This window comes from Monodelphis domestica, chromosome 3 (assembly GCF_027887165.1).
Source record: "Monodelphis domestica isolate mMonDom1 chromosome 3, mMonDom1.pri, whole genome shotgun sequence".
Classification (NCBI taxonomy): Eukaryota; Metazoa; Chordata; class Mammalia; order Didelphimorphia; family Didelphidae; genus Monodelphis; species Monodelphis domestica.
In genome coordinates this window covers 67,930,536-67,957,890 of record NC_077229.1, presented here as the reverse complement: position 1 = coordinate 67,957,890, position 27,355 = coordinate 67,930,536, and the positions used below count along the sequence as shown (strand labels likewise).

General features: G+C 40.2%; 1 protein-coding gene across 4 annotated transcripts in view; it reads left to right on the top strand.

Annotated features, from left to right (window-relative positions):
- LOC103102194 (mucin-16-like) overlaps positions 1 to 26,028 on the top strand; it is a 139,848-nt gene extending 113,820 nt beyond the window's left edge. For 3 of the 4 annotated variants that reach the window (XM_056820584.1, XM_056820582.1, XM_056820581.1), the window contains 20 exons: positions 1,881 to 2,528; positions 4,458 to 4,585; positions 4,711 to 4,778; positions 6,256 to 6,428; positions 7,084 to 7,119; positions 10,523 to 10,647; positions 10,769 to 10,836; positions 13,868 to 14,040; positions 14,590 to 14,655; positions 15,147 to 15,274; positions 15,370 to 15,437; positions 17,130 to 17,296; positions 18,214 to 18,252; positions 19,519 to 19,643; positions 19,743 to 19,810; positions 20,174 to 20,346; positions 21,305 to 21,340; positions 23,631 to 23,693; positions 25,204 to 25,315; positions 25,681 to 26,028. In XM_056820584.1, the coding sequence (XP_056676562.1) occupies positions 1,881 to 2,528; positions 4,458 to 4,585; positions 4,711 to 4,778; positions 6,256 to 6,428; positions 7,084 to 7,119; positions 10,523 to 10,647; positions 10,769 to 10,836; positions 13,868 to 14,040; positions 14,590 to 14,655; positions 15,147 to 15,274; positions 15,370 to 15,437; positions 17,130 to 17,296; positions 18,214 to 18,252; positions 19,519 to 19,643; positions 19,743 to 19,810; positions 20,174 to 20,346; positions 21,305 to 21,340; positions 23,631 to 23,693; positions 25,204 to 25,315; positions 25,681 to 25,801 (2,585 nt within the window). In that variant the 3' untranslated portion in view covers positions 25,802 to 26,028. The remainder of the gene's footprint in view (positions 1 to 1,880; positions 2,529 to 4,457; positions 4,586 to 4,710; positions 4,779 to 6,255; positions 6,429 to 7,083; positions 7,120 to 10,522; positions 10,648 to 10,768; positions 10,837 to 13,867; positions 14,041 to 14,589; positions 14,656 to 15,146; positions 15,275 to 15,369; positions 15,438 to 17,129; positions 17,297 to 18,213; positions 18,253 to 19,518; positions 19,644 to 19,742; positions 19,811 to 20,173; positions 20,347 to 21,304; positions 21,341 to 23,630; positions 23,694 to 25,203; positions 25,316 to 25,680) is intronic. The other variant, XM_056820583.1, reaches the window with a different exon arrangement.
- The last annotated feature ends 1,327 nt before the right edge of the window (positions 26,029 to 27,355 follow it).

The window sequence follows — 27,355 nt, the reverse complement described above, 5'->3', positions numbered from 1 at the left end:
GTATGACAATGTAATAATCCTTTCTCACAGGGACCCTGTATTCTAACAAGGGTGACAACAACTCCAGAGATAAATCTAGGTAGAATATAAACAAAGAATGTCTGACCCCTTTAGCAACAGGCTGCCACTGTCTGTGTGTTACAGACAGATCTGTCCCACTCCCACTCAGTCACATCTTTCTTCTTCTAACTTCTTAAGTTTTCTTAGGAAAGAAACATATCTCACTTTGACCTTTTGCTGGCTCTGCCACTATCAAATTTGATTGGAGGTGTTATTTTATATTGTTAGGATTTGAATATTAGGAGACTTCAGCTGGGTAGCTGTTGGTAATCTACCATCTTGGCTCCAGCTTATTCACATACTTCTACTTTGTGATGTATGGATTCACACTATTTTATAGTTCTATAGTTATTTTGAATGGGTTTTCTTTTTCTATATCTTCCTGCTTGATATTTGTTGGAAAAACACAAAAACTGAGGATTATTCTGTTTTTTTAAATATATCATGACTTAGTTGAGTATTTTAATTGATTAAATTAATTTTAGTTGATTCTGTAGGGTTCTTTAAGCAGGCCATCATATCATCTGCAAATACTGATCACAGCCCCCCAAATACTTATCTCTTCACAGTATTACTGTAGCTTCTATTCCTAGAATTATTTCTAACACTAATGGTGATAATAGATGTCCTAATTTTACTCCCAATTTCATTGGACAGACCCTTAAAATTTCTCTGAGATATATATATATATATATATATATATATATATATATATATATATATATACATACATAGATAGATAGATAGATAGATAGATCTGACTCTTCATCTTGCAAAATGCTATTTACCTCCCATCTCTAGGACTGGTTCTCAATTCACTGAGCTACCCAGCTGCCCCTGAGTGGAAAATCTTTTAAACATGTAACTGTAATCATTTTGCTAATTTTTTATTTAGTATTTTTGTATCAGCAGAGATAGTATGCATAGTCTTTAATTTTCTTTTCTTTCCTTTGTCTTTCCCTTGTGCAGGTAGCAAGACTTTGTAATAACAATAGTTTCAATAGAATTACATATTTCTGGTAATAGTTTATATAATATTGGGATTGATTTTTCTTTGAAGGTTTGATAGAATTTACTTTCAATTTTATCACTAGAAATAAAAGAAAATTATTGAGAGAGTAGCAGGAATGGCTTCACAGAAAAGATGACATTAAAACTGACATTTTAACAAAATTGGATAAATTTAATCATTTCATAGTGGAGGGCTCACATGAGTCATTCCACACGTATAAAAAAAGTGTGAGGATTCTTTTTGGCCCTATAAAAAATTAACAACTTTATAACCATTTAACCCCTTCCAATTTCCTGTTGGGTGGAAAAAGGGAAAGAAAAAAAGGAATATGTTGGTGATTCAATAAGGAATAAGTAGGTAGAACTCATTTCTCATCACTGAAGTATTCTAGAAGAATAATATACAAATATGGAAGGAGTTGGGGGAGCAGGCATCACTTGAACTTCACTCTCCTCTGAATAGACAAAGGAGGGTTGAATACTTATTCTCATATATACTTTCTCCTGAAACCCCTACACAGAATTGTGCCCTTGCATTCAACTCAGTAGGGAAAGAGGGAGAGATAGTCAAAAGAGATAGAAAGACTTAAAAGTGATAAAATGTAACATCTAATTGATGAGGGCAACTGACAAGCAAAACAAAACTTCTTCCTTACAAGAATATATCAACTAAAGGTAAATTGGATTGATTCCTTCCACATTCATGAAGTGTAGGTGGCAAGGATGAACTATTCCATTGCTAGGCTAATGGAAAATGGACCATAGTTCTAAATATGCTGTAACTCCATTATCCACCCTTCTGGTCACAGGGCCCAGTGCAGAAAGCAAGGGCAGGATAAGGACCACAGATAGAGAGCCAGAGACCATAATGACTACAACTTGTAGCCCTGCAGTAAGAACACACGCTGTTCTGGCAACAACAACAACCCCAACCACTACATCTGGTATTTCTGGTTTGGAAAAAATCACTGTGCCTGCTTCCTCTGCCTTGCCAGAGACTATGGTAGCACCAACTGCCTGGTCTGGAGTGGAGATGAGCCCATCTGAAACTATGCTCATTGCAGAGATCTCAACCACCCTACCTGGGGATGGGACAGGAGAAGGTGTTCCTTCCTACCCAGCTACCGTTGACCCCACAGCATCAACCACATTCTTCTCCTGGACCAATGTGCCTCCAGCAGGGTCTATAAGCTCCTCAGCCACAAGTCTTTCCAGTGTCAGTAGAGAAGATCCAAAGCCAATTCTCTCTCTGGACACATCTGCTTCAGCGATCACATCCATGGCTACTGCAAGGGAAGGGCTGGCCCTAACTGAGTCCACAGCCACAATGGAAATCAGTCGAGGAGCTGAGGCTGAGATTCTGTCCACAAGTGGTTTGCCCAACATCTCAGCTTCCCCTCTCATTCCCAAAGATAAAATATCCACCTGGGCTACCATGACCACTATTGCAGACACTGGTAAGAACACTTCCTTCATTATCTTTCCTGCTGGAACATGGGGTTATATGTTAGTGAAATAGAGAGAGGAAAACAATCATCGCAGTTATAGACTCTGAGTCTGACATGTCCATGGAAGTCAACCTTGCCTTTTATCCCTTAATGACTCATGAAGGGTGTGTGATACAGTAGAAAGAACATGCATTCATGCCAGAGGACCTGGGTTCAAATCCTAGATCTGATATTTTCTTCCCATACAGGGAAGATTGATCAGGAAAGACAGATAATAAGGATGGAGCTTTTAAGGGATGGAGAAGATAAGCCTTTGTTTATAATTCTGATGACAAATTCATTTGGCAGTTGTCAACAAGACACCTCCTGGTACTTTGTGGATAGGATTGAGAACATGTCAAGGGCTAGAGTTATTATCAATCCATTCATACCTGCACTGGACAGATCAATAATAGCTAACACATATAAGGCCTATAATATTAAGGGACTAAAAGAGAGACCCATGTGGAGGTTCCAACAAGAATATTCAGAAGGTGTTGAAGCTTAAGGAATCAAGAGTAGGTCATCTGATATTTATCTAAAATTCTTTCTATGGGATGCAAAAATTAACACCCTTTCCCAGAGTTCATGATGGATTTCCCCCCCTCCAACCACATTATTCAGTGGCTGACCCAAGTAGAGGATATGGGACCCACCCCAACTCTATATCCCTTAGACTGTACCCTTTCCTATAATATTCATGTATGGCCATGGTCAATAGTTTTCATTCACAGTCCTTCTTTTATCAAACATAGCTCAAGCCAGGGCTCTCACCATCACAGGGACAGATACCACCCCTACATGGCACAGGACACACTCTTCTTCACCTCCTGTAACCTCATCTGAGGTTATCCCCATGACCTAGAACATGACAATCAGTTCTCCCCAGGACTGATGCCACAAATCTAAATTTTAGCAAAAAATCAGTTATGCTCTCCCCCTTTCCCCTGTAGTCATTTCTTAGCCCTAAGTTCCCAAGTTCAGTGGTAAAGAGAAACACACATGTCACACTGACCACTTCTAAATCTCCAGTGTTCTCAGACACTCATCCTGGAGGCTAATTGGTCACCTCTGCAGGTTCAGCTGTCCTGGGAATGACTGCTCATGGTGAGCCACATGAAGTCTTAGAAAAAGACTCACAACTTTCCTTGACCACTTTAACCACAGAGATCACAAAAAGTAGTAATTTGATAGACATCACATGATGATTTGTATCTTCTCCACCACCTTGTCTCCACCCTCAGCTTTTACTCTTACAAATTTGAATTAGTGTAAACTGGAAAGTAGACTCTTTTCAGAAGAATTGGAAGCAAAGGTCCACCCTATTACCTCATTCCTTGTAATTCTTTTACTTAAGCTATTTTGTTTGGGAGAGGAGGGACTTTTAAATTTCATCTTAAAAACATAGTTCATTTTATCTTGCTATCTATACTCTATCCCTCAAGTGATCATAAACTGTCCACCTGTTGATAAATTTGAAAGTTAAAATTTTCCTCATAACTCTCATTTTTTTAGCATTTCACTCTTTATATCTTACTAATTTGAAGTTCATTTCTCTAAGTCAGGCAAGATGTTGGTTCATCCCTAGTTTTTGTCAGATTAATTTTCAGGTTTCTTTGAAAAATTTTTTCAAATAATGAATTCTTACCCTTGAAGGTGGACAAACCTCTTCATTTTACATGTGAGGAAACTAAGGCCCAAAGGTAGGACATGGGAGGGTAAGGATTTGAAGCCAGGTTTTCTGACTTCAAATTCACAAGTTCTTTATAGTGCCAGAGTAATGATAATGATTATAACAATCAACATTTGAATCAAATTTAAAGGTTAACAAAGCAATTTATCTCATTCATGTAACATTTCTGAGGCTCAGACATGGGACTCTCTTTCTCTCCTGTACAGCATCAGAGAGCCCCTACTTGAAGGTTTTCAACCTCAAATTCACCATCCTCAACCTGTTCTACACAACAGACATGGGTCAAAGGGGCTCCAGCAAATTCAACTCCATTGAGGATGTCCTGCAACCTCTGGTGAGACTCTACCTCCACTCCTCTACCTCCTCTCTCCCAAGCTTTCTTCCTCAGCCCTGGGTATCCAGGCTTGCTATTTATTTAGCCAGGCACTCAGCAGTTTCTTCCTTTCCTTTTGTTTCTAGATCAACAACTTGTTTAGAAAAAGCAGCTTTGGCCCTCACTATTTTGGATGCAAGCTGACTTTGTTAAGGTGAGAGTCATGGGAGCTGATGGTTCAAATAGTAGGAACTAGCACATTCCCATCTGACTTATATCGTGTCCAGATTGGTTCTTCCTCCACTTCCCTGTTGTAATTCCTTCTTTCCCAAGCTGAGGTGGGTAAAATATCCCAACCAACAAGCCATTAGAAAAATTCTGGGCTCCTTCTAGCCTTTTTCATGTGTAGAAAAGCTCCTTTCCCCACAACTTTTCTAAAGACAATGTTGCAACTGTTTTTACTTTTTCTTTATAGTTCCACATACAAGGAATAACATAGGGAGTACCAAGTGGTGCTTAGTAAAGGACTGCTTAGAAATTACAAACATTACCTTTCTCTAGAATTAGAGAATTGTAGATTATAAGCTAGAAGGGACTTTCAAGTTCATCTGGATTACTTTCTTCATTTACAGATGAAAAATGAAGACCCAAGGAGACTTTTCTAGAGTCAAAGATACTGTCAAATCCAGAATTTTAACACAGGCCCTTTAACTTTAAATCCAATGATCTTTCCACTACTCTAAAGAAATTACTGAAAATAATCAGACCCCATACACACTTGTAAACATAGATATGAGTGAATTCACACATCCCTGCCAATTCCACTGTGTCCGATGAGAGTGCTAGGCTTGCAAATAGGAAGACCTGAGTGCAAATTCTCTCTCAAACTCAATGAACTGATGCGGAGTGAAATGAGCAGAGCCAAGAGAACATTGTATACAGAAAGTAAACCATTGTGGAACAATTCAGTGTAATAGATTTTGCTACTAGTAGTAATTCAAGAATCCAGGAAACTCTTGAAGGACTTATGGGAAAGAATGCTAACCACATTGAGAAAAAGAACTATGGAAGTAGAAATGCCAAAGAAAAACATGGAAATTGGAATCAAGTGATAACAATTTGTACATCAAGTGACAACAATTTGTACAAAGCAGTGGAATGCCTTGTTGGCTCTGGGAGGGGAGATTGAAGAAGGGAGGGAAATAAAATGAAGCATGGAAACAGTGAAAATTATTTTAAAATAAAAATTAATTTAAGAATTCTCTCTCAGACAATTACCAGTGGTATGATTCTCAGCAAGTCACATAACTTCCTTTAGCCTCAATTTCTTCATCTTTAAAATGGGAAGGTTAGTTGTGATCTCTTCCATGTCCTTTTCAACTCTAAATCTATAATTCTTTCCAAACCTTTTTTTTCAAAGTAGGCCACTTCTCTCATGAAATATTCTCTGAATAACTAAATTTCACTAACTAAACTATTGGTGTCAAACTCAAAAGGAAACAGAGGTCACTAAATTGTACATCAAAGTCCTTGTGCACCACATATTGACTCAGAAAACTATGCAAATTTATATATTTCATCATCAACAGTTTAAGATTAGAGAGGAACTATGAACTACATTTTAGTCTGGTTCAAGTGACTATCAGGGAGGGCCATGTTTAATACTTCTTGTCTAAATCCTCAATTTCCAGGTCTATGAAGAATAGGATAGCAACAGCAGTGGATGTCGAATGTGCTTATCAGGAAGATTCCTCCACCCCTGTCCTGGACCTAGAGAAGATTTACTGGGAGCTGAGTGAACAGACCCATGGAAAAACAAGGCTGGGACCCTACATTCTACATAAGGAAAGCCTTTATGTGGATGGTGAGTGAATTGGAACATGCACCTTTGTTTCTCTGAGTGGTTCTATTTCTAGAAATTGACCAGCCTGCCCCAAATTCTCCTTTCCTTTTAGACCACCATTGTCTCCATGGGTTTTTTTTCCTACCCCTCCTGGGAGCACTGGCTCTCAAAGTAATGGCAAACTATAAAGACATGGCGGGGGGTGGTTACTTCTAAAGATTAGAAGTGGCTTGGTTTTTCTTAGGCTCCTTAAACTAAATTTACTACATGTATCCCTTCCTATTGAATAAGGAAGTGCCTTGAATGATGAAACATATTTCATTTTACCAACCCTATGGGTCCCAGAACCTCTCTCCATTCCTCCTTTCAGCTTTTTCCCAGATAGAGCTACCATATCAAATATTTATGTCTCTCACCACAACAATCACTATTTTTTCTCCTTCCTCTTTTGTCTCATTCTGCTCACTCTTCTCTTTTCTCTATCTACCCTCTTCTCTTATAATCACTTTTCTTCTGTCCTATTCTCTTCCATTATGCTCTATTCTCCTTTCACCTCATTTCATCTGTTTCCCTGAGTTCTTCTTTGCTTCCCTCCCCATTCATCTCTCCTTCTCTCCTTCCCTCTAAATTTCTTTTTTTCCTTCTCTTATTTTTCTTCTCCCTTTCCCAACTACAGGGTATACCCATCAGATACCAACCACCACCACAAACAGTAAGTTTTTAATTTCTTAATTGCTTTATTTTATGGGAGATTGCAATGAAAATTTTCTTTACTTTTTGGAGAAGGGGGGGTATGGTAGGGCAGAGGAGAAAAAGTGGGTTGGGGGTTCAGAATGAGGTATTCTGTAAGATATGGCCAATGTATAGATTTTCTTTACTTATTTGCCTATGTTTTTTTCTTTTTAATTAAAAGGGTATCTAAATTGATCAAAAAGGGGAAAATACCCAATGGGACTTGGAAAACCCCTATCACCTTCTTGATCTGTATTTAGAGTCAAACCTTGTGGTCTTTGTAACCCTGGTACACAGAAGTGATCTCTCAACATTACAGGGAGACTTGTGCCCACTCCTCTATAGCCTTCATTCAGCAATGTTGGTGAATGGTTTTCATTAAAAATATTTTTCTTTTTCCCTCCTTCAATAATTGCACTCTATCCAAACCTATCTCTTGCTTAGGCATCATTATCCTCTGGCATTATAGGTAGGAAATGAGTGATGGTTTACTTCCTCTCCTGGCAAGGTTTAATTAAGACTAAAGGACCCAAGAAGATAAAGCAGGAAATGGGAGAGGTCAGGAAAGATGTACTCCTAGGTGTTAGGTCTAACAATGAATGTAATGATCTCTTCTCACATGGACCCTGCATTCCAACAAGAGTGACAGCTATTCCAGAGATAAATCTAGGTAGAATAAAAACAAAGAATAAATATAACTACCATGTAGTTAGTGACAAAGAGTTTATATACTGAGAGGGCAGTCAGGAATGGTTTAATGTAGGGAGTAGTAGGTGGAGCTGCATCTTGAGAGAAGAATGGGGGTCCTCTGAAGTGAAAGGGAGAAATGAGGGCTTTCCAAGTATAGATATACTGGTTTTATGAGAAACTGAATAAAATAGAGCATTGGCTAATTTTATTTAAAAAGCGAAAGTACTAAATTAAATGATCAGTATCAAATCTAAAATGAGTGAATCTACCACCAATACAGAGGAAATTAAGGCAATTATAGGAGTTGTTTTACCCAATTATATGAGAAAAGTTACAATCTAGTGGGATTAATGAATATTTACAAAAATGTAAATTGCTGAGATTAACAAATGAATGAAATAAAATATTTAAATGACACCATCTTGGAAAAAATAAATTGAACAAACCATCAAAGAACTCTTTTAGGGAAAAAAAACCCAGGGTTAGATGAATTGACAAGGGAATTCTCTTAAAACATTTAAAGAGTAATAAATCCCAATATTGTGTAAAGTATTTGGCAAATTAGGCAAAGAAGGAATCTTAATGAATACTTTTTATGACAAAAATATGGTGCTCATTCCTAAGTCCAGAAGATGAAATATAGAGAATGTAAAGTACAAATTAATTTTCTTAATATGAATATTGAGGTAAAATTTTAAATCAAATATATACTAGCAAAGAGACTACACCAATATAACACAAGGATCATTCACTATGGCCAGATAGAATTTATGTCAGGAATGCAAGGTTGCTTAAAAATTAGGAAAACTATCAGTATAATTGACTATATCAATAACAAAAGTAACAAAAGTCACAGGATTATCTCAATAGATAAAGAGACAAAATGCAAAACTCGATCCTATTAAAAAACACTGGAAAGGATAGGAATTAATGGGCATTTCCCCAAAATTAAAAGTAATATCTACCTAAAGCAATCAGCAAGGATCATCTATGATGGAGATAAGTTAGAAGGCTTTCCAAGAAGATTAAGACTGAAGCAAGGATGCCCATTATCATCATTACTATTCAACATAGTACTAGAAATGTTAGCTTTTTATTAAGAGAAGAACAGAAATTGAAGAACGGAAAGTAGGCAGAGGTTTCTTTTAAAAAATTATATTCTATTCTAAATTCTCTATTTGCCCATTGAAAAGATAAAAAATGTGATACCCATTATCCATATGAAGTCATGCAAAATATATTTCAACATTATATTATTATATTCAGCATTCAAGCATAAAAAAGGAACATAAAATATCTGCTTCAGTCTGCACTCAGAATTCAACAGGCCTCTCTCTGCAGTGGGATAGTACTTGTGGAGGGCTTTAAAAGCTAGAGAAGGGGGACAGCTATGTGACTCCATGGATAGAGGGCCAGATTGGAGATAGGTGATCCTGTGTTCAAATTTAACTGCAGATACTTTCTAGTTGTGTGACTCTGGGCTTCACTGGGCAAATTACTTAACCCCAGTTGGCTAGCCTATGCCACTCTTCTGTGACCAATATTTTCTATTGATTCTAAGTCAGAAGGTAGGGGGTTCAGAAAAATCAAACAAACTAAAGAGAAGGTTTTAAAATTTAAACATGTGAAGTATGTTCTTTCCTTTTCTAAGGCAAATTTCTAAGTCCATGAGGACTCAATGGATAAAGTCTTCTGATAGAATGTAAGCTCTTTGAGGTCAAGGAATGTTTTATTTTTGTCTCCCTGTCTTCAATACCTAGAGCAATGCCTGGCTTAGTGTAGGCATTTAATAAATGTATATTGATTGATTTAAAAATGAGATAAAATTTGTAAAGTACTTAGCAAATCTGAAAGTGCTAGATACTGTCATTGATATGAAAAAAGTGCTTATCATTCAACTTCTGATTTGATCTGGTATCTATCTTGGGACTACTTTTCTAGTTTCCAAGTCTAGAGTAATCTATTCTTCTTGACCTTGAGAAGCAATGTTGGTACAGGGGGAATAAGGGGTTGGAAGTGGAGAATAAGAGCTTTCCCCCCTGGTAGGAAGGTGCTATTATTATGCTCATTTTACAATTGAGAAAATGGAGGCAGAGGTGAAGTGCCTTGCCCCAGGGTCAAACAGCTAGTAATTGTTTGAGATATAGGAGAGACTCAGAGTCAGATCAGCATTAGATAACCAATGTTCCTTTGTTAGTTCTGATATTTCCTTCCTGTGTGGCCTAGATCATAGGTGTCACACAAACACCCAGAGCCTCAGTTTGCCCCTACTTCCACAGATCATTTCCAGGAAAGTATTTCCCAAACCTCTGAAGTTCTTTGTATGCATTAAATCAATCAGCCAGAATCTGTCTCCAGGTTTGTGCCAGGAGCTGTCCACGGTGCTGGAACTCTAGAGGCAAAAATCACCTAGATTCTGCCCTTGAATTTTTCTATTCTCTTGAGGGAAAGGAACAAAGTATCCATTTGCTAATATATAGAAAATATGTACAAAGCAATTGGGTAAGGACACTAAAAAGTAAGGGAAGTGGCCTGTCATTTGAAATGAAGGAAGCCAAAAGTTCTAGGAAGCAGAAATGAGGAAGGCATACATTCTATCTAGCCTCTGTTGAACTATGGATACATGACCCAGGCTTTTGAGTTTTTGTGCTTTGTGTTCCACCCCCACTCTCAACCCTCCTGCCTCCCTCCAGCCTGGAGACCCAGTCTAGAGGCTTTCACCCTGAACTTCACCATCACCAACCTGCTGTACACAGAAGACATGGGGCAGAAGGATTCCATCAAATTCAAGTCCACTGAAAAGATTCTTCAGAATATGGTAAGGGTTGCCACTGCTTTGATTTGCAAAGTGTTTATTCTATTCAAGAAGCTTCCATTGCTCCTCATGCCTTTACCTCTAGACAATACTTAGCTCACTTCCCTTTTCTTCTCTTATCTAGCTTGGCCCTTTGTTTGAGAACAGCAGCCTTGGTTCCAGTTATTCCAGGTGCAAACTGACTTTCCTAAGGTGAGGCCCAGCATCCTTAATGGACTCCAATTATGTAGACTTACTTAAATAAAGCCACCTCTTTCTGCCTCTTCTTCTTCTTCCAAGTCAGGATATCCACTGTTCCACTCATAGCTGACCCATTCAGTCACACTCATCTCATTTTCTATTCTCAGACCATTGGATTTAAGAGTCAGAGTGAGCTTGAGTAAAAAATCTTGTCTCACAACATGAGAAAATTGGGTCCAGAAAGGCTGGGACTATATCAAGGTCACAAAGGGATTCTGTGGCAGATTTTTAATCTCATGTAAGATTTTAGGCCATACATCTGATTCTTGTTCTTTCATCTTCTTGTTCAATTCATTCAGCCAACAGTCATTTATTTATTTGTAGTTTTAAATTTTTATATCAAATTTAATTTTAATAGACCAAAAGGAGACACTTTCATGTGTTCATTTCAGTCATAGATCAGTAGGTGGAAGTGATAATAAAAATTATATTATCTAACATTTACATCGAGTTTGCTATTTGCTAAGGGCTATGCTTAGTTTCTTTATAATTAATATCTCATTTGGTTTCTCAGAACAGTCCTTGGATGTTGGTGCTACAAGAGGCAGTCTTTTAGTGCTTTAGTAGGTTCTGACTATGTAAAATGAAAAAGAGTCCCTTTCCCTCCCAAGAAGCTTATATTCTATGGTAGGAATACTACATGTATACTAGGTAAATTGCTGCATTTAGGATCAGTGGATCTGGGTTCAAATTCCAACTCTTGTCATTTGATGCCTGCGTGACTATGGGCAAGTCACTTCATCTCTGCTGGGCTTGGGATTCCTCCTCTGTAAAGTCAATGTATTGGATTAGCTTAGCTTGAAAGTTCCTTCCAGCTCTAGCTCTATGATAAATAAATAAAAACAATCTGATGTCAGAACATAGGTAACAACTGAGTGAGGAAATGAGGAAAGGCAAGCAAGTGTCAATGAGAGACCAAAGCTCTAGAAAGGCACTAGGTTTGGATTTATCTTTATAGGAATTAAATTTATACATCTAGGTTCCAAAAAGTGAATAATGAATGCTATGAAGCAGTTGTATCATTCAAGAATATGCTAGTGTACCAATTACCCTATTTCATATATAGCTAGCTATTTATAAAATAGGGTAATTGGTGTCAGCCCAGCAGAAACATGAAATGAAAATTTACATCATACAAATGTTTGTTGTGGGATTCATTGTTTGAACTAACAAAGAGCTACCTGCAGAGAAAATAGGTAAAGTGTTTGGAAATTTTGAAGTCACCATAGGGTGTTGAGATGACTAAGGGAAGGGGGAAATCAGAGTTTTTTAAAACGACATGGATCTTGATGGCACAAAGTTAAGAATTAATGAACAAATTTTTTAAAAAAGCACCCAAGTACTTACTATGTGCCAAACAGAGCATGCTCGAAGCTCTAGAAGTATAGGGGAGGCAAAACATGAAAAAAAATTGGGTTTCATCTGAGAGAGAGACAGAGAGAGAGACAGAGAGATGCGACCGTGAAAAATTTGGGTTTCAAGACTGTGAATTGCCAAACCAGTAAAGATAATTTTGGTGTCTTGATTATGATCAAAAATAAGTGGTCACCATGGGAAAAATTCCCAAATTTGAAAATACCCAAGTCAGCTGGGTTTTATGGAGTTAAGGGAAGGGAGAGAGACAGAGTAAGAGGAAATAGTAGGAAGGGCCTAGGCCGAAGGGCCTATGTCTGAGCCTTAACAGAGATGAGTCAGTCTTTAATCACTCACCACAAGATTTGTCCCAAGCAAAACTACAGTCCAGAGACCCAGCTCCTCCAACTAACTCCAAACTCCAACTACTGTGAACTCCAACTAAAAAGATTCCACCTTGAGCTCCTTCCTTTTAAAGAATGTTTTCTCTTGTGTCACCTCCCCTAAATTTTCACATCTACCAATCACAGTAGACATTTTCCCCAGGATTGACCATACTTAATTCATATCTTCTTTTATTATCACCTTCTCTGGGTAGAATAAAACTTCATACCTCTTTTGTTAAGCTTGCCTTTCTTGAGTTGCTTGACCTTTTAGTGATTAATTTAACCTTTATAGGTACTTAGCACCCTTTTGTATTAGATCTAAAAATAGACCTAGCTTAAGGTTTTAGCTTCATTCTAAGTATGAGTTGAGGACTTTTCATTGTTCAGTAAGGAATTTTACAACTTTATTTTCCCCTAAAGTATGCCTAAGTATGGGTGGAGTAATGTTAAAATTCCCAATACATTCCTAATCAAGTACCTCCATTTGTTTCAATAAGGGAATAGCCTTAACCAAATGTTCTAAGGTAGAGTCTGAGCAGTTTTAAGATTCAGAGAGAAAGACAGACAGAGACAGAGACAGAGACAGAGAGAAGAGGACTAAGAAAATGCCATTGATTTTAGTCTTGGAAACAGCAGTTTTCAGTGTTTCCATGTCAGATCATTTCAGAAGTATGACTACAAGGGACTGATGAATGAATGGGTTAAGGGGAACCAGAAGTTCTGAGTGTAGATAGGCAGATCCAGCTAGATGACCTTATTCCCAAGAAATAGGGCAGGGTTAACAAAAAGGGTTAGTGAGCCAAAACCAAAATTAGAACTTGTCAGCTAGTACAAAATGAGCAGAAACACATATTTGCAAGCTTGAGTTTACAGAGCACCAGTCACCCATTCAATGAGTAACTAAAAATATGAATTGCCTAAAGGAGGGAGGGAATAAGCATCTACATTCACATACAATGCTATACACTTTTATCAAGAGTTTTTCATTTGATCAAATTTGAACAAATTTCAACCACCCTATAAGAAAGGTACTAATAGTATCCCCATTTTGCAGATGGGAAAACTGAGTTAATCAAATGTTAAGTGACTCACTAGATCTGCCTGGTTAGTCAGTGCTGTGTGCTGAATTTGAACTCAGGTTTTTGTGATTCTAATCCCAAAGCTTTATGCACTGGGCCATCAGTGGTCTCCTATGGAATCATTCTCCATCATTTTAAGGATCCTATCAATGCATCTTTTTCCAGACCTCTGAAGAATCTGACAGTGACTGAAGTAGGTGTCACCTGCCTCTATCAGAGTGATTTCACTGGTCCCTTCCTGGATAGAGAGAGGGTTTACTGGGAATTCAGCAATCAGACTGGGGGCATCACTAGACTGGGGCCCTATACCCTCGACAGGGACAGTCTCTTCCTCAATGGTGAGTAAGCCCACTCAGGACATGACTCTTAAATCTTCTCCTTGATTTTGTCCCTGTTTGGAAAATAGACATTCTGCCCAAATTCTTGCTCCGTTTTCCTTTGCCCACTGTAAGGTAAGCACAGCAGAGAAGCAGGGGACCCAAAGAAACCAGGTGAATCAATTAAATCAGAACCCTCTCTGTCTCTGACTGTCTGTATGTTTGTCTTCTCATTTCTTGCTTTCTCTAGGTTATAACCATCACTTACAATCTTCCACCTCTAGTAAGTATTCATCAACTTCATGTCTCTATCTTCCTGTGACCTGGAAGAAGAAACAATTGATACTCCTACCAATCCTATTTACTCTGTTTTTTTTGAAAGGGAAAGGATAGAAGGACCCAAGGGATGGCCTGTGGTCCCTCAGAATTTTAATCCTCACATTCCATGGACTACTTATTTACCAAGCCCAGCAAGAATCCTTTCCCCCATATTCCATATTCAAACATAATTTTTCTGTGACATTCAAATAGCTTTTCCAAGGTTTTCATTCTTGATTCTCTACCCTTCAGCTCCTATCCAGACCACAATCCCTTCAAGAATTTCCTCAGCTCCTTCACTACTGACCAATTCCTCAGGTACCATCACATATTTCTGACCTGTTTCTTGGGTAGTCTTAATTGAATTGTTCCCTTGGGAAGCTGACTCTAAGATGAGGAGGTTGGAGTTGTAGAGCAAAATTGTGGTGGAGGTGGGAGTGGGGAAGTGAAAGAGCTCTTCTTATAGATGCATCATTGGGAGTCAGTTTGGTGTTTTCCTTCCAGTAAAGAATGAGCCAACCTTCATTGGGTGTCCCTGGGTAAGCTGATGGATGTCAGAATGTTTCAGTGAATAGGGCATCCATCTAAAAGTCAAAAAGAAAAAATAACCATCTGTAAGATCTAGTTTGAAATTTCTCCTTTGACACTAGCTATGGGACCTTGGGCACATCCCTGAATCCTCCCTGGACTTCAGTTTCCTCACCTGTAAGATCAAGGGGTTAGATGTGCCATTCTAGATCTAAACTGACAATCCCATGATCCTCTATACCCAACTCTCAACCATGAAGGTTTTTCTGCTCCCCCTACAGCATCTGGCAGTTTTAGCCTGAAGTCTTTCACCCTGAACTTCACAATCAACAACTTGCTCTGCACAGCAGACATGGGACGGCCAGGCTCCCAAAAGTTCAAAGCCACTGAAAGAGTCCTACAGCGCCTGGTGAGATTTCCCATTTCCTCTCCTACCTTGCTCCTCCCTGGGACTGAAACCCCTGTCTGTCCAGGTGCTCACTCATTCTCTCTTTTCCTTTATAGCTCAGCCCCTTGCTTGAAAACAGTAGCCTTGGCTCTGACTATTCTGGATGCAGGCTGACCATGCTGAGGTGAGATGGGGCCAGGTGGTCAGGGACTCAGAAGATGTGTGGAGCAGTCCTTTCCCCTGCACTGGCCCCATGGCCACTTCTTCCCCACAAAGCCAAGAAGGCTACAGTGCTTACATAGCTGATCATAAGGGGGCGATCTGACCTCTCTTTAGTTCAAGAAGCATTTAGCAGCTACACATCAGGTGCTAAGTAGACTGCTAGCTACTGGAAATAGAAAAAGAAAACACTCTCTGACATCTAGGAGTTTATGTTCTGTTGGGATAAAGGAGGTACAATGTGTACACATGGGAGTCTGAGGAGGGAGAGAACACTGATGACTGGGAGATCTGGCAAAGGTTTTCCCTTGGTGGCATTTGAACACACTTACTTGAAGGAAACAAAGTATTTCAAGAGGCAGCTAGTTGGTACAGTGGTGGATGGAATGCCAGACCAGGCTTCAGGTAGATGACAAGTTCAAATCTGGCCTCAGACCTTTCAAGGTATGTGACCTTGGAAAAGTCACTTAACTCCTGTGTCTCAATCTCCCCATATATAAATATAAATATATAAAATGAGCTGGAAAAGGAAATGGCAAACCATTCCAGCATCTTTTACAAGAAGGCCTCAGATGAAATCATGAAGAGTCAGACATAACTGAAACAACTGAACAACAACAACAGCAAAAATATCCCATGAGGAATGGTCATTGTAAGCAAAATCCTGAAGAAAGGGGAATGAATTCTGAGATGCAAGAACAGTTAATTGCCTAATTTGATTAGAATGTCAAGCGTATAATATGAACACCAGTTTGGCAAGGGAAGCCAGCTCATCATGGATTTTAAAGGTCAGGCTAAGGAATTTTCATTTATTACCAGAGGGGAGAGAAAGCTACTAACAACCAAAAATCCCCTTTCCTTATTGTCTTGGAATGACTACTAAATGTTGGTTGCAAATCAGAAGATTTTGGTAAGGACTCTGCAACTGGAGTTAAGTGACTTGCCCAGGGTCACATAACTGACACAGAATCCTGGTGTAGGACTCTTTAGAAGAAGTGATTGAAAAGTTGTATTATGTGTTGAAAAGATAATTTAAAGGTAAATAGTTGCAGTGTAGATCTCATTCACTGTTAAGCTTTCAGAGGCAGCATGGTATAGTGGGTTAGAGAACAGGACTCAAGGGTCAAGAGACCATGGGTAGCTTTGGAAAGCCAGGTCCAGAGATGGGAGGTTCAAATCTGGCTCTCAACTTCCCAGCTGTATGACCCTGGGCAAGTCACTTCACCCCAGTTTCTTAGCCCTTGTCTCTATTCTACCTTGGAATTAGTCCTTAGTAGCAATTCTAAGAGAGAAGAAAAGGGCTTTTGAAAAAAGAGACATGAGGAATAGGGTTTGATTCCCACCTGGGTGACCTACTGGTTATATGATCCTGGGCAAATCATTTCATAATCCCCAGTAATGGTAGTGTGAGGCTATACGTTTCAGAGAAGATGCTGCTCTGTATTAGTCAAGACAAATCTGCCCCCTCCACTGCTCCAGCTCCTGAAATCAATAAAATGGCAGGTCTGGCCTCCCACTTTTTTGACAATAAGCTAGAACTCTACAAAGAAATGGATGACTTTGCAGAACATTCATGGTGCCTTCTCACTGCAGCTATTTTTGGCATGCCTACGTTTGCTAGATCCTTCACAGTTACCTCCAATGTGTCCTTTCCCAGGCCCGTACAGAATGGGACAGCAACCAAATTCCTGTGTGGCCACTGGAAAACTCCCACCACCCCTAGCCTGGACAGGAAGAAGATTTACCGGGAGCTGAGCAATCAGACCCAAGGTATCACCAGGCTGGGTGCCTATACCCTGGACAATAAGAGCCTCTATCTCGATGGTGAGTAGCCAGCTCTGACCAGGACATACGCAGCTCCTTGACCTCCCTTGCTTGCTTCCTTCCATTCCTGTTTAGCCTTCACCTATTGAAAAAACTTTCTGTGCCTTTGAGGGTGCAGCTTTGCCTCTATGGTTTTACCTGGTCTGATAGAAAGTGTTTTCCTATGAGGTGTTTAGAGTATGAGGGGGAGCCGGTATCAGACCCCAGAAATAGGACCCTTGGTGGATGGATAGCCTCCTGACCTAGAAACTCCGGGAATCCCTTTCACATTGCAGTGGTTAGAGGCACAACACGCTGCGATCTGAAAAATCTGTGCAAAATTTTTTGGTCCTCCGTTTGTACCAGAGAAGATGACCAATTTCCCCTTTTTCTTTTATATGGTGTTTACGTGGCCTTATCTGTATTCATGGAAAATTAATTAATGAAAATGAAAAGTAGTGAAAATAATCTGTACATTTTCAGCCTTTGTGTTTCATCTACTGCCTTCCTCATACTTTTCACAAATTTTAACTTTTGATGTATTTTAACATTAAAATATAAATTGTGTATATTGAAAGCATTAAAAGATAAAATATTGATATTATACCATATATAATATATTTTATGTGTTTATGAGTTTCTTGACTTTTTCTGTGTCATCTGCTTACCTTCTTGTGCTATCTGCAGCTTCCACAATACTCCCCCAAATCCCCTCTTAATTTCTTATGCCAATCCTATAATATATTGGAACCACAATTGGAAAAATAAGGAATATCGGTACTTTGTGAATCATCTCTCTTAGCCAGTGACCCATATTTTTCCAAATTATTGGGCTTCAGATGCTCTCTCTTTTTCTCTTTAATCCTTTCTTGAAATCTCAGTTCCTTGCATTCAAGGCTGTTCTCTCCCTCCCTCCCTCTCTCTCTCTCTCTCTGCAGGATACAGCTATCAGATGAATCTTTCCTCCTCCACAAGTGGTGAGTATTTTCATTCTGGGAACAAACAAAGAACACAACTTGTCTGTCCTGACCCTGTTCTGATAGCATTTTAGGAAGAAGAGGATGAACCAGCAGTGTAAAAGAGAGAGGAAGACATCATGTCTTCTGACTCCTATACTTCAGTCTTTCCCAGTTGACTCAGTGGCCAAGCCCCAATGGGGTGTCAGTTTTACCTGTGTCTTATACACTCAAACCTTCCATGTCACATGGGTATTTGGTCCACAATTGTTAAATATCCGATTTCTCTTGAGCTGTGGCACTAACAACTCTGACTCCAACTCCACTGTCAATTTCTTTTTACTTTTTTTTTTTAACTTTTAGCTTCTGTCTTAGAACCAATACTGTGTATTACCACTAAGTAGTAAAGGCTAGGCAATGGAGGTTAAGTGATTAGCCCAAGGTCACAATGCTAGGAAGTGTCCGAGACCAGATTTGAACCTAGGACCTCTTGTCTTTAGACGGGGCTCTCAATTTACTGAGCCACCCAGCTGCCCCCCTCCACTGCCAATTTCCACAGGTATGGTCTGCCTCTGTTTTCATTCATTCTTTGGAAACTCTTGCTGCCCTTAACTGTGAGACAGAGATAAGAGATGTTCAGATCACAGATTTAGAGCTGGTAGGAGACTTTCAGATCATCTAGTCCAATTCCTGGTCTCATTTGACAGTTGAGGACACTAATGTCCAGAAAGGAACAGAGGCTCAAGGTCATATAGGTAGGAAGCAGGACGGCTGGGTTTGGAACCCAGATCTCCTTTCTCCAAATCCAATATTCTTTCTTCTGCATTGCATTGCAAGAGATATTCCTCTGATTTATGGCTAGAGATTTCATGAAGGATTCATTAGTGAACAGATTCTGCTCAGTTTTCCTTTGAAGAAGAAATTGGAGTTTCAGCTAGGTGTCCTTAATGATGGTGATGATGATGATCATCATCATTGTCTATCTTTTATCTAGGATTTTAAGGTTCTCAAAGTACTTTACAGATATTATCCTTTTGGATTACACATCTGAAGCTCAGGCATGGGAGATATCTGTCCTTCCTATACAGTAGTCTGTGTTTGGTCATGATGATGGGAGACTAGAAAGGGTGTGCAAAGTCTTGGAGATTTGTGGTTCCCTCATGGATGTGTTAAGAGGGCCCGAAAACTTCATTTTCTCCCGAAGGAGAACACCTAATGGTGGTTGCTGAATGTGTTGAATGATGCACAGGCAACATCTCAGACAGAGCTCTCTCCTCTTTTTTGCAGCTGGAGGTCCCAACTTTGAGCCTTTCACACTGAAGTTCACCATCACCAACATGAGGTACACAGCAGACATGGGGGAAAGGGGCTCCAGCATATTCATCTCCACTGAGAGAGTGCTGCAGCGCCTGGTAAGACATGATCCTCTCCCATCCTTTTACTCAGCTGCCTTCTTTAGCCTGGGTTTTGGGAGTTGATCTACAAGTCCCATTTACTTCTCTCCTTTCTAGCTCAGTTCCTTGTTTGAAAAGAGCAGCCTTGGCTCTCAGGATTTTGCAAGCAAATTGACCTTACTGAGGTGAGAGCTCTGGGAGTCACTGGCCTTGCCCTCAAGCATGTATACATTGGTGGCCTCTAGAAAGATGACCTCAGCCTTTAGTGGACAGGCAGACTTTCCAGGCCTTAAATGAATTTATCCACATCCCCTTATCGATATAGTTTCAACAAAGTGAATTCAGACTTGAAATTTTGGCAGTTCCCCCCAAATTTTCTAAAGTAGATCCAGTGTGACCTATGGCTGTTGCCCCATTTCACCATCATCACCATTTCAGTGTTTGCTTCAGACTTCATGGGGGTGGCTGTCCATATTTCAGAAGTTGTTACCAAGCTTCTCAGACCCTCTTTCAAAAGGCTTCCAGTGACCCTTTTTCTCCTTTCCCAGGCCTATGAAGGAGGGAAGAGCAACCCTAGTTCATTTCACTTGCATCCATCGGAGAGATCCTGCCAGCCCTGTCCTAGACAGAGAAAAAATTTACTGCGAGTTGAGCTATCTGACCTGGAGCATCACCAGGCTGGGCCCCTACACATTAGAGAAGGATAGCCTCTACCTCAATGGTGAGTATCCCATTCAGGATATGCTCCTTGAGATATCTCCTTCATTTTCAGGAAATAGCCATCCTGCCCAAAATTTTCTCTGTCTCTTCCTCTCCCCACTATAATATAAACCCACTACAGAAGCAGGGTACAGGGTACCTAATGAAATAAGACAAACAACCCTGACTCAGCAAGTGTATTCTCTCCCTCCCTCTCCCTCCCTCCCTCTCTCCCTCCTTCTTCTTTCTCTCTCTCTCTCTCTCTCTCTCTCTCTCTCTCTCTCTCTCTCTCTCTCTCTCTCTCTCTCTCTGTCTCTCTCTCGGCAACTTGACTTCTCTATCTTCCCCTGCCCTGGCAGAGGAAATAGTTTATCTTTCTCCCAATATGATTCATATCATTCTCTGAAAAAGGGAAGGGACAGACTGACCTAAGGGATGGCCTGTTGTCCACCCCGTAGTTCAGTATTTTAAGCATCAATTTCCATTGGAGTACTTAGTGACCTAGCCCAACACCTTTGCATATAGTAATAGTTCCATAAATGTTCCTTCACTGGTAAGTAGACAACGCTTACAAATTAACTTCTTTGTTTTATTTCCTAATTTCATTTGGCTCAGCCATCTTTCCCCTATCCACTCTCTGTTCTTAGACCCATATTTCTTTGTTTTTGCTTACCTAGTTTTCAATGATGTTATGACCCAGACTTTTCCATGCTTCTTCCTGGGAAGAAGTTATCTTTTCCCTGAGATATAATGAGCCATCCCATATCTGGAAATGAAGCAATCAAGGAGACCTTTGTTGGAGTGGAAATTTATGTTCTGCTTGAAGTGCAACAGACTCCTGATCTGGACCCTTTCTTCTTCCTTCTAGCACCAGCCCTGATAGTTTTACTACCTGATTGCCTAATCCTAATGGCCCCAGATTTCTCTCCTCAGATTTTTGTCTTTCCTCACATGGTGCATCTCTTTCTCTTTCTCTGTAGGTTACAATCATTTGGCCGTGGCCCCCACCAAAATGCGTGAGTGTCTCTATTGGAAAGGGAATAGTTCCTTCATTTTACCCTTCATCTTCAAGACTGATTGGATTTCCTGGTGATAATGACAATAATACCATTCATATATTATTTAATATGTTATTTCATTTGATCCTCAATAAAACCCTGGGAGGTGGGTGTTATTGATTTCTGAATTTTCCATATGAGGAAACTGAGACCGAGAGACATTAATTTCAGCTAGCAAGTACAGGAGGCAAAGTTCAAACTCAGGTCTTCCAAACTCCCAAATCCAGCACCCAATTTACTCTGCTCTCCTTAATTTCAAGCCTCTCATTCTCTTTGAGCCCCAGTTTTCCTCATCTGGAGAAGGAAGGAATTGTATTAAACAGCCACTGATGTCTATCTCAGCTCTATATTTATGACCCTAACCTTCCTATAAAGCCAGGAGAATAAGGAGAGCATGCAGTTTCCTAAAGATCAGAGCAGAAAAAGAGTGGATTGTTTCATACACTTAGTGTCTCTTTGTCTCATTCTCTTTTTCCCATGCTGAAAGCTTCCTATTCTCTCATAGCATTTCATAGAGGTCTCTCCTCCACGTAACAGATCTGTCTCCCAAGTGACCAGGTCCAACAAATGGGATTCTGTTTCATTGGGTCATTCACCCCGAACTTTACTTTTCTCTTTTGCCACGTTGGGCTCACTCTCCCATGTTGTCCACTTTTTGGATTCCGGGTTATAATGAATGAAGTCCAGTCCTACGCAGTGTTAATAAGTATGTTCATACTCATTTGAATCCTGGGTTCATTCCCTATTTGACAAGTGGAGTTAGGCCCCAATGTGACTGTGTGAGCTAGTCAAAGACCTTATTATCCAAGCCCCTGATCCTGAATGACATCCTTCAGAAGTGATGAGGAAGGAATTCAAGAAGTGGCCTTCGCAGCTTTGGGGAAGCAGTGAGAAAGACTTCGGACACAGCAGGAAGCCTTTTAATGGATGTTAAATGAGCACTTTTCTAGGATGTTCTTCAGCCACATTTGTTTTGAGCAGCCTTACAGCTTTGAAATTGTACAATTTGGTGATTCTGTGAAGAAAAGACTCCAGTTAAGGAAAGGGGACTCCAGATCTTTCTAGACCCTCTTGCCTCAGAGCCATGGCCTTTCGCTCTAATATTTCCTCTTCTTTTACTATAAATTGGATGGAGATGACAAGATAAACTGTCTTCAAAGTCAGTAAATTACTCAACAAACATGTGTTAAGCTCCAACTATGTATCAGCTACTCTGTCAGGTGATGGGGGTGTAGAGTCAAAATGAAAGGAAGCAATCCTTTCTCTAAAAGCATTCACATTTTATTGTGAGGGATGACATCCATATGAGCATTGATGGGTGTGTATGATACACACACTTATGTAGCCCAAATTCAAAAGTCAATTCAAGTTTGATGGAAGAGTGTTAGCAGTTGGTAATAATCAGAAAGGAATCCCTTGCAAGGTGGTCTTGAAGGAAGAAAGAGAGATTCTATTGAAGAGGTGAGGAGCAGTGCATTCTAGGCATGAGTTGGGTCAATGAAAAAGAATGGAGATGAGAAATATAGTACCCTATGTGAGGAACAGAGAGAGTCTTGTTTGGCCAGACCATAGGGTGTGGGAAGGAGAATAGGGCATCACAAGGCAAAAGGTGGTCGTTTAGGGCCAAGTTGCTAAGGGTGCAAAAATGATTCTGGAGTCAGCAAATCTGGGATCAAATCCTGCCTCTGACATTTATGACCACTGTGGCCTTAGGCAAGTCATGGGAACTCTCTAGGTCTCCATTTCCTCTTCTATAACATGAGGGTGTTGGACTTGATAGACTTTGAGAGCCCATCTTGCTCCAGAATGTCTTCTATTTGATTCTAGAGGTGATAGAGAACCACTGGAGCTAACTGAATAAGTGCATGACATGGCTAGATCTTTACTTAAGGGAGCATGATAGAGAGCAAGGATACTGGCAAGTCACAAGCTCACCTCAGCACTATGGAACAGAGGAGGAGGAGGAGGATAAGGATGAGGATTCACAGGTTGGAAGTATTTCTGTCAGTCATAGACCAGGCACCTCAGCTCCTTTTCTTATGCCAACCTTCCTCACAGGAGCTTGGGCATCCAGCAAAGGCACTGGATCCCATGGATTAAATCATTTGGTGAACTAGTGCATATTGAATTCCTCTCCTATAGGGCCCTGAGGTTGTACAGAGCATCCACAGCTGCTCTGAGTTCTCTGCTTTTAAGTACAAGAAATTTCTGCCCATCTTGAAACATTTTCCTTTTTTTCCGGTTTTAGCACCAGACCCAGCAGTAGCACCTGGTTGTCCCCTGTGGGCCACAGAGCCTGGAGGCTCCCAAGGTAAGGAAGAGAGGTTGATTCTGTGTTCTGGCAGTGGTGTCAAACTAGATACAGATTCCTGTGCATTTCATATTGGCTAAAAAACTACAGATTAGCATTACCTATGTTAGCTACTGTAATCCCTTTATCTTGTTAAATATTTCCCAATTGTATTTTATTCTTATTCTGCCACACAGAGGACTTTGTGGGCCTCAATGTGGGCTATGAATGTGGCACCTCTGGGGGCCTATTCCCAAATGGAAAGTGGGCAAAATATATGCTGTTTAAAAGAAGAATGGGCCCCAGGCCTTTCAGAGGTGATGTCTTTCTAAGAAATAGGCACTTTCCAAACAAGGAAAGGGCAGAGCTGAGGTTGCATATCATCTAGAAGCCCTAAGTCATAAAGACCAGAGATTTAAGTTTTGAAAAATTAGTTTCTACCATTGAAGGATGTTCTCTGTGGGAATTTGGAATAAATCCCTCTGTTCCTATTTGAACAATAAGGAAACTATAGCTGATTTAGGTAGGAATTCCCTGCCCTGATGGGTTTTTGCCACAAGGATCCTTCACCCCCAGGTCCCTGTAGTGTCAGGGGCGGGGGAGCACAGGACTGATCCTGCCCCCTTTGACTTAGGATTTCCAAATCATGTTCACCACCAAGGCAAAGGAGTCTGGTGAGGAACCTCATGGTCATATGATGTGAAGGAGTTAGTGTTGTCTAACTTATAGAAAAGACGAAAGGAAGATATGATAACTGCTTCCAAGCTTTTGTAGGAGTGTCACATGGAACAGAGATTAGGCTTCTCATTATGTCCCAGAACAAGAAATCTAAATTGTAAATATGTAAATTATGGCTTGAGATTAGGAAAAACATCCTAACAGTAAGTGCTGTCCCAAAGTGGAATAGGCTGCCTCGAGGAGTAGTGGCTGCTCCTTCACTGAGGACCATAAAGCATTGGTGAATGTTCATTTGTTGAGATCATTGTGGAGGGGTTTGTTCCTCAGATAGAGAACAGACAAGATGGCCTCTGACATTCCTTACAATTTTAATACCGTCCAAGCCAAGAGATATCTTGTCTCCCTGTCTCATAGCTAGTTTTCCATCTTATAACATTCAGAGCTGATGCTATTAACTATCTTTCATTACAACTGTTTTTCCAATAGCTTCTGTGCTAACCACGTCCCCTTTAGTCACATCCCCTCCAGCTCCATCCCCAGCACCAACAGCTTTCTCAAGCACAACAGGTTCAAAGACACTGGATCTCTGGGTTATATCCTGGAAATTGTGCCATGCTTTACTCTGGGATTAGAGCTCAAGAGACATAGAGCAAGGGGGAAATTGGAAGACTGGGCAAGGCTGCTTTATGGGATGCATCAGCAGGTCTAGGATGTGAGATTTTCATTCTAGGGCTGGGGTAGGTGGAGAAGGAATGGAATGCTGAAAGAACAATCAAACACAGGGTGTTAGTGGGTGTGCTGACTGGATATCCAGGATTGAAGTATTGGTATTCCTCTCCCTTTTTGGCCACAGCTGCTAGTTTAAGCTTCCAGTCTTTCACCACCATTCCCGAGGTGCTGTACACAGAAGATATGCATCTTTCTGGATCTGACAAGTTCAACTTCACCAAAAGAACCCTGCAGCAGTGAGTCTGCCCAATCCCTTCCTCATACCCCAAAAAGTCTGCTTTGTTGTGAATCTCCCCTTACCCTTGTATTCTCAGGAAATTCATTCCTGTTTTGGGGGTATGGTTTAGAACAAATTTTCTAAGATAAATATTCAATCCAGTGGGGATCTTGGTTTAAACAAAGCTCTCATTTATAGACATAATGGAAGCAATTCAGGCATACTTCAGGCAAACCAAAGGCCTTTCCCACAGCCTGAAGGCTATTCAGTTTCTTTGTCTTTGTATGAGGTTTGTGTTGTCTGGGGTTTGTATGTCTTGTCTGGGGTTCCTGTCATTATTCTTGCTATTTTTCTGTGTCACCATCAACATGTATTTTTTTCCAGACCTTTGAAGAATGGCTCAGCAAGTGGAGTGAGTTGCCTGTGCACACACAAAAGAAACCACAGAAGCTCATTCAGAGACCAAGAGAAGGTTTATTGGGATGCAAAAAGAGCATTTCACTAAGCTGGGCTTTTCCTCCTCCCTTGAAAGAGCCAGTCTACTCAATGATGAGGAGCACAACAGAATCCCCAGCCTTTTCCTCTATCCCCATGCTACTTTCCCCTCCTCCTGCTAAATTTCCATTCTGATTCTGACCTTAATGTTCTCTCAAAGAATCATTATTTCTCAATACCCTTTTATTACACCAAACACAGAAAATAAACCCGGCCCCTATCTACTTTCCTGTATTTTCTTTCATTTGGGATTTTCTGGGTTATTGTATTTTAGGTGAAAAAACAGAGACATCTCAGTTTCCTATTCTTTTTTTTTAATATTTTATTTGATCATTTCCAAGCATTATTGATTAAAGACATAGATCATTTTCTTTTCCTCCCCCCCCCCCCATAGCCGACGGGTAAATCCACTGGGCATTACATGTTTTCTTGATTTGAACCCATTGCTATGTTGATAATATTTGCATTAGAGTGTTCATTTAGAGTCTCTCCTCTGTCATGTCCCCTCAACTGCTGTATTCAGGCAGTTGCTTTTCCTCTGTGTTTCTACTCCCACAATTTATCCTCTGCTTATGGTGTTTTTTTTTTCTCCTAGATCCATGCAAATTGTTCAGGGACATTACACCGCCACTAATGGAGAAGTCCATTACTTTCGATTATACCACAGTGTATTAGTCTCTGTGTACAATGTTCTCCTGGTTTTGCTCCTCTTGCTCTGCATCACTTCCTGGAGGTTGTTCCAGTCTCCATGGAACTCCTCCACTTTATTATTCCTTTAAGCACAATAGTATTTCATTACCAACATATACCACAATTTGCTCAGCCATTCCCCAATTGATGGGCATCTCCTCATTTTCCCGTTTTTGGCCACCACAAAGAGTGCAGCTATGAATATTTTTGTAAAGTGTTTTTGTCCATTATCTCTTTGGGGTAGAGACCCAGCAGTGCTATGGCTGGGTCAAAGGGTAGATATTCTTTTGTCGCCCTTTGGGCATAGTTCCAAATTGCCCTCCAGAATGGTTGGATTTTTTCACAACTCCACCAGCAATGGATTAATGTCCCTACTTTGCCACATCCCCTCTAGCATTCATTACTTTCCTTTGCTGTTATGTTAGCCAATCTGCTAGGTGTGAGGTGATACCTCAGGGTTGTTTTGATTTGCATCTCTCTGATTATAAGAGATTTAGAACACTTCTTCATGTGCTTATTAATAGTTTTGATTTCTTTATCTGAGAACTGCCTATCCATGTCCCTTGCCCATTTATCAATTGGAGAATGGCTTGATTTTTTGTACATCAGTTTCCTATTCTATTCAATGCTTTTGCTTTTATTTTTTAAAGTCCCTTATCTTTTGTCTTAAACTTGAATCTAAGTATCACCTCCAAGGAAAAAGAGCTGTAAGGGGGGGGAGGAAGAGGCTAATCATTTGGGATTATATGATTTATGGGGAGTCACAGCAAGGATGTGTCTGAAGCCAGACCTGAGCCCAAGACTTTTCCATCTCAAGACCTGGCTCTCTATCCACTGATTCATTTAGCTGCCTCTATTCAATGTTGTTAAAAAT